The sequence below is a fragment of the Salmo trutta genome, chromosome 6, assembly GCF_901001165.1.
Source record: "Salmo trutta chromosome 6, fSalTru1.1, whole genome shotgun sequence".
Classification (NCBI taxonomy): Eukaryota; Metazoa; Chordata; class Actinopteri; order Salmoniformes; family Salmonidae; genus Salmo; species Salmo trutta.
In genome coordinates this window covers 42,544,022-42,551,378 of record NC_042962.1, presented here as the reverse complement: position 1 = coordinate 42,551,378, position 7,357 = coordinate 42,544,022, and the positions used below count along the sequence as shown (strand labels likewise).

Genomic DNA, 7,357 nt, shown 5'->3' with positions numbered 1-7,357 from the left:
CCACTTTTAGAAATGGATCACTAGCCACTTTAATAATGTTTCTGTATCTAGCATTACCCATCTCATATGTATAAACAGCACTCCACACTATTCTGCGGTATCTTAGTCACTTTTAAATTGTGTGTACATATTGCATCACCCATCTCATATGTATATACTGTATTGTATTCTATACTACATCACTAACTGTTAAACAGCCATCTCCAGCACATCAGGGGCTGCTGCCTATAGACATAGATTAGGAATCACTGGCCACTTTAAGGAAATGAAACACTATCCACTTTAATAATTTCTCTGTATCTTACATTACTCATCTCATATGTATAAACTGTACTCTATACTATTCTACGGTATCTTAGCCACTTTAATTGTGTGTACATATTGCATCACCCATCTCATATGTATATACTGTATTCTATGCTACGCCACTGTATCTTAGTCCAATACCACTCTGACATACAGTATATAGTCTTAATCCATTCCTTACTTAGATTTACGTGTATTTTGGGTATATGTTGTTTAACTGTTAGATATTACTTGTTAGATATTACTTGTTAGATATTACTGCACTGTCGGAGCTAGAAGCACAAGCATTTCGCTACACCCGTAATAACATCTGCTAAACACGTGTATGTGACCAATACATTTGATTTGATTTGACACACACACACACACACACACACACACACACACACACACACACACACACACACACACACACGCACACACACACATATACTGGTAGGAATTCCAATAAAATATAAGCTACTGTGCTACCTTAGAGTTTGAACGCATACTATACTCTATGCCCCGCCATCATTTTGCTCGGTGTGACTACACAACTACAACAATCTAAGCTGATCAAGAGTTTAGTTTGCTGCTGCTGTGATGAGACATGTTGTCTTTCCACATTTACATTCAAATTGTTTATCTTTACACATGCTTCTCGATACAAGCTTTTTGTGGAGTATATTTGGCCTACAGTAATAACCAAACATTTGTTGCATTATCACAGTATTTAACACAAGCAGACACTCAGTCAGAGTACCAAATAATCTGTGAAATGTAAGGGTTTAGGTTTGGTGAAATGTATTACACACTGATTCGAATAGATGAAAGTCATGGCCTTTTATACTTGCTAATGAAAATATATACTGTGTGTGTGTGTGTGTGTGTGTGTGTGTGTGTGTGTGTGTGTGTGTGTGTGTGTGTGTGTGTGTGTGTGTGTGTGTGTGCGTGTGTGTGTGTGTGTGTGTGTGTGCGCGCGACCCAAGTCTGTATGTGTGATGCAGAAAAGACAAGGAGGCGGCACCTCTTGACCACACCTGACCTTTTATTGGATTTGTTCACAGTTTCAAAAGATGATACTTGCACACAACTATGAGCAAATAGGACTACAAGTTAGTAAAACGTTTATTTTCTTTTTACTAAGAATACTTATTTTGATCGTAAAAACAGTAAAAGACTGACTTTGATACTGCTAGGACACTTAACCCTATGGTGAGGTTTGAAATCACGAGGCCCTCGTCTGTCTCTTGATTATTGGAAGTGTACACAGCTTGATAAGAAACTAATATTCCTCTGATATTTCCTCCTGATATTCCCGATATTCCCTAATATCTCAGATATTCCCTACTGGTATTCAGGTGAGCGGGGCAGCAAGGCCGATGACTTTCAGCATGGCTCAATGTTTAACTGGATACCTTGCCAATGTCATGAATTCGTTTTGGATTTCATTTTTAAATGAGATTTAATCCAAATGAACAGCACCCCATCTGGAGCAGCCCTCAGAAGTAAACGTCTGCCCTGTTCACATTACACACATACTGTATGTGAGCTTTGGGCTAAGTTGATAACCTTGTAGCTTGTAGCATCCTGTCTAGGACATGGGTTTGAGGGGCCACTGCACTATACTGAGATGGTTTGCATTTGTTTGTTGAACAAGGCTCAATATTCCCCCCTCTGTGGAAGCATTACTTTCCCAACTATATTAACACTCAGAAATGTTTGCTTTGCCTCCTCTGACTGGTGATTGTGCTAAACGCCTCTCATAATTTGTTGCAATGTGTTGATGGCGATACTGATTGCTGAATCATTCGGCCTCTGGCAAAATGGCAGGACTTAGTTGGAATGAAAGCACCATTGAAATGTTCATCAGATCTCTGGTCTGTGTCTTGTTCATTAGGGCACACAACGGAACATGTTTTAAAATGTTTTTGCCATGGCAATCAAAACCAAGCCAGTTACAGTACTCCCTTTCTGTTTGTCTGTTTTTGTCCGTTTTGTTGCCTGATCAACACGACCCTGGTGTTTTTCTGAAGTAGGGTGATGGGTAACAAGATATGCAAAACTTTGAGGAAGGAAGATAGGAGGAGGATTCTAAAACTCTAAACTGTATGTTTGAATAACCTAAAATAGAATTGGGATTTAATTCAAATGAACAACATTAGAGCAGTTCCCAGAGCAACAATGCCTTAACCACTACAATATTTTAAATAGCATTTCTTGTAAAATAATGAAAATAGAAATAAAAGCGACCATTAACATGGAATCAATTGACGCTCATCAAAACATTACAGACATTCTATTTAGACACACAGTTCAACTTTCAATTTCACAATATGATGTTTCAACGTCACAATATGGAAGGGCTCATACAGACTGAAGACAAGTATCAGAAAGTATATCCTTGAGGCACTTACAGTAATAAATGCTTCCATATTTCAAAAGCAAGGTTGATTTTAAGGACTGTAAATTGTTTCACTTCAGCATTTATGTTCTGTCACTGTCCAGTTAGCAGAATTAGTGTCAATGGGTTTCTGATATGTATAGTCTTCATTTGTAACACAAATGAATCAACTAGATAACCAATACAATTTAAAAGAATACCTCTTCATCATATATTTGTACATATGAACATCGGTAAAGCAAGATGGCATGTTGCCTGACAATATGACTCATGGTTGAACTGTGTCGACACCTGACCGACATGATAGACGTTAGTGTGTTGACCACTGTGTAAATGAATTTATTGACGAGGCCCTTAGTTGAATCATTTAATTCCAGTTTTGAAACATACATTGCGAACTGAGCACTTTGTCGACACTGCTTATGGTTGTCACATTTCGTCAAATGGAATCAAAAAGTTGTTTTCTTTCAAACTTTGTCAAGGAAGGCCTGCTTTGTGAATATGAGTTTGTTATTTTATTCTCTCTTGTTCAACAATACTTTGTGCTGATAGGGCAAGATCTTTATCATCATGGCGGCTGTGTGTAGAGGAAGGGAAGAAAGTATTTGGCCCACAGTAGTTTCCATGGTTCCCATAGTTATCAACAAAATATATATATTTTTGATACATGTTGTGGATTAAAAACGTAAATGCCAAGATTGATGTCAATTTTCATTTAACCAGTGGTCGTTTCTTTAAAAAAAATTTGATGGCAATTCTATGAGAATGTGATGTTTCACCTCACAGATAAAATAAAATGGACATTATACAGCTTGCACACATACTGTAGGTCTATTAGGTGAAATAAATGAGTTGTATTTGTGTGAGTAGATGTGAAATTATTGTAATACATACACACACGCTCAAGTGTAACCCTGACAGTACTGCAAAAATATCTTGCTCAATAGAAATATAACATTTAACATCAAGCTAAATGGCTAATCAAAAAATGTAAACATCGGAAGCGTTTGGTTTTTGGTTAAACTCTTGATAGAAAATATGTGAATTAAAAAACAGCACGTTTTTGTTAAATAATAACCTCCTCTGTAAGATATGAATCCTGCTGAAAATGACCTTTTTTCTTTTTGTTAGCTTTTAAATAGATTGATAAAAACAGTACAAAAAATGCTGTCTTATAAAATACAAGTTTATCTTTCTTTTAAAACTAAAGGCTCCTTGCACATTGCACAGCATTTTAAACTCTTTTTCCCGAATAACAAGCTGATGTTAACTTCCCTCACAGCGAGAGTTAAGGCTCTGTGAGGCTTTGCTCCCATGCTTTTTCACATTGCTTTCACTTTCATACTGTCAAATCGTCTGACCTTGCCCTGCTGCTGGCTTTGCTTAAACTGCTGAGTGGTCTGGTGTCTGCTATCGTGTCGGTAGCCTCCACGTCGGGGTCTGCGGGGCCCTCGTCCTCGCCGCTTTCCGGTAGGACCCTCACCTCCGCCCCAGTGGTCTGGACGTAGGAAGGCAAAGACTCGTCGTACACTTTAGAGACGTTCTCACTTCCCGCCTGGTAAGGTGCGTGCAGCCTGCCTGCCTCCATGCCCACCTCTGTCAAGGGGAAGAAGTGCGATGCGGGCTTGTCCTCCTCCAGCAGCCGGTAGCCCTTGGCCTTCTGGATGGACGACACGGCCATGGAGTGCAGGCTCTTTTCCCCAGTTGGGCTCTGGCCTTCGCCGCCCTGACCGCCCTGGGTCTGGGGCGGTGGCTTGCGGAACACGAAGCGGATCTTCTTCAGGCCCAGGTGGCTGATCTCCACGAAGTTGAGGAAGAGCGAGACGCATGCCACGGCCAACATGAAGATGATGAAGACAGTCTTCTCGGTGGGGCGCGACACGAAGCAGTCCACGGTGTTGGGGCAGGGCCAGCGGCTGCACTGGTACAGCGGCAGGATGCGGAAGCCGTAAAGGAAGTACTGGCCCACCACGAATCCCACCTCGAACAGCGTCTTGAAGATGATGTGGCAGATGTAGGTCCTCAGCAGGGTGCCCTCCAGCCTGAACTTCTTGCTGCCCTTGGTGCTGGTCTCCTTGGTGGTGCGCACGCTACCCTGGTCAGGCGCTAGCGGCAGCCTCTCCTCACTCAGCTCCTGCTGGCGGCTCAGCTCGGCCTCCTCGCGCTCCTTGCGTTTCTCCTCCATGTGTACATAGTGCACAGCGTGACCAACATACACCAGCGAGGGCGTAGACACAAAGATGATCTGGAGAACCCACAGACGGATGTGCGAGATGGGGAAAGCCTCGTCGTAGCACACGTTCTCGCAACCAGGCTGCTGGGTGTTGCACACGTAATCCGACTGCTCGTCGCCCCACACAAACTCAGCGGCTGTGCCCAGGATGAGGATCCGGAAGATGAAGAGCACTGTGAGCCACACCCTCCCAATCACCGTCGAGTGTTCATTTACTTCCTCTAATATGTTTCCCAAGAAGCTCCAGTCACCCATGATCAACAATCAGCGCTACATATTGAGGGTTGAAGAAGAGAAAAGCATGTTATAAATCGATCTGACGACAAAGAATGCAAAGAATCCTTAAGTTGCATCCACAACTCTCTTTTGTCATTTTTCGATCCCCATATAACAATCAAAAATGTTCTTTATAGCTAGCTACACTGTGGATAAAAACATTTTGTAACTACAGCACTCACTCTTTGTCAAATCCAGAGAGAGCAAACACAAAATCGTTGCATGCCTCGTTGCCTCACCCCAAATGACTAAAACCAGTCCAAAAGCACATTTTGCAACAAACATCATAGCAATAAACACCTTAACTCTCTAAACTCTATATAAATAATCAATCCCAGGTTATATTATTCCCGAAACATGAATATAATATTGGTGAAAGTTAACAAATGGGCAACTTGCCACAGTGAGAGCTCCAGTGTAGTTGTGTTCCCCTTCTCTTGGCACCCAATGGTGTGAAGTGAACTTTTTTCCTCTCTCTTTCCCACCTAAGGCCCCCAGTCCTTGTCGCACCACTGAGCAGAAGTGAATGAATTGAGTCTGATGGTTGGTTTTTAGTTTGCTGCAATATTTAAGCTGGGAGCCAGACAGCCTTTATTCGCCGGGCGACGTGTGGTGACGCAGAAGACAATAGGATCATCCAACACAAATGGGAACGTATGGGACACCGCAGTTGGGAATGATACCAACTCACGTAGTGTACAATATACATGGTGTGTCCCATTGAATGGTTTTATATTAGGGAGGGAAAGGAGGACAGGCAAGGCACATCCTAATGAACAAGCTGCCGACAATAAAGCTGTTTACTGACTTGGTTGGACTGAGAGATATAGCAACTGATGTAGATTGTTTATTGGTGAATTATACGTTTCATGTGGAATGTACTGTGATCAGCAATAAATAATCTACTGTACACTGTTCTGAAATGTGTGTGCTTTTTTGAGAAAGTTTACATTTTGCTGGTATTGGCTTGGAGTAAGTGGGTAATAATAGTATACCACAGAGTGACCACATCAGCGGTCTACGTACTCACAATACCCCAGACTCATCCTAATGAATCGTGTCATGTTATCATCAACTTATGATTGACAAACAAAGAGTTACCAGTAATAGGCATTATAAAGCATTATATCTAGCTTTATATCCTGTCTTAACCTCACAAGACCATGGTTTGTTAGCCAAATACAGTTACTATGTAATGTAATAAAATTGTATCAGAGCTGGAAAGTACTAAATTACCTATTTCTGTTATTACCATGTTATTGCTAAATTATTCTACGCCGTAGAGTGCTACCAATATTTCTGTATTGCTATTATTGTATTTGTATTTTTTGTTATTGACATCTTTATTTTATTTGTATATTTAGCATGGCCCCAGTGTTTAAATGAAATGTACACAAACTACCACATTATCTGATGTTATTGTCTGCAGTGTTTAGTCGTACTCAAACAAAAAATAAGACATAAGATTGTACATGGGTTACCTAATGGGTTAGATATGGGGGTAACACTTTGGTGTACAGGGGTATAATGCATATGAGTGCATCATAATACATAAGCCTTGTAATAAGTACCTTTGAACTGCTTATAATGTGTTAGTAGTCTTATAATGAACCAGAGCTAATATCAGTCATTTTTTACACAAAATTGACACATATTATTAATTGATATAATATTATAACAAGTAATAACACATAACTCCATGCCTTAATCTCTACGGGATCGGTGTCCCTATACCATGACGGTTGAGCTAACATGCGCTAATGTGATTAGCATGACTGTTGTAAGTAACACCAAACTTTCCAGGACATAGACATGTCTTATATGGGCAGAAAGCTTAAATTCTTGTTAATCTAACTGCACTGTCCAACTTACAGTAGCTATTACAGTGAAAAAAGACCATGGTATTGTTTGAGGAGAGGGCACAACAACAAAAAACTTACCATGGCAACTGGTTTGATACATTGACCTCTGAAGGTAAATAATGTACTTACATTTAGTAATCTTGCTCTGATTTGTTATGCTGAATGTAGCATAGTTTTGTTTGATAAAATATATTTTTGTTATATTCAAATGTTCTGCAGTTTGAACCCCTGCTGTCTCTGGTTTCACACCCACCCCGCCCGGCCATCTAGATGTGTGAAAGTTAGTGTATAAGCTAA

General features: G+C 40.5%; 1 protein-coding gene across 1 annotated transcript; it reads right to left on the bottom strand.

Annotated features, from left to right (window-relative positions):
- Nucleotides 1–1,313: 1,313 nt before the first annotated feature.
- Nucleotides 1,314–5,703, bottom strand: LOC115195956 (gap junction alpha-8 protein). Its single transcript, XM_029756334.1, has 2 exons — nucleotides 5,598–5,703; nucleotides 1,314–5,192 (listed from the first exon to the last, which is right to left on the bottom strand). Exon 2 carries the CDS (start codon nucleotides 5,175–5,177, stop codon nucleotides 4,029–4,031), a length of 1,149 nt encoding a protein of 382 aa, XP_029612194.1. The 5' UTR covers nucleotides 5,178–5,192; nucleotides 5,598–5,703; the 3' UTR covers nucleotides 1,314–4,028.
- Between the last annotated feature and the right edge of the window lie 1,654 nt (nucleotides 5,704–7,357).

Bases quoted from the DNA above. Each gene is read 5' to 3' on its own strand.
- LOC115195956 (XM_029756334.1), bottom strand. From the start codon at position 5,177: ATGGGTGACTGGAGCTTCTTGGGAAACATATTAGAGGAAGTAAATGAA.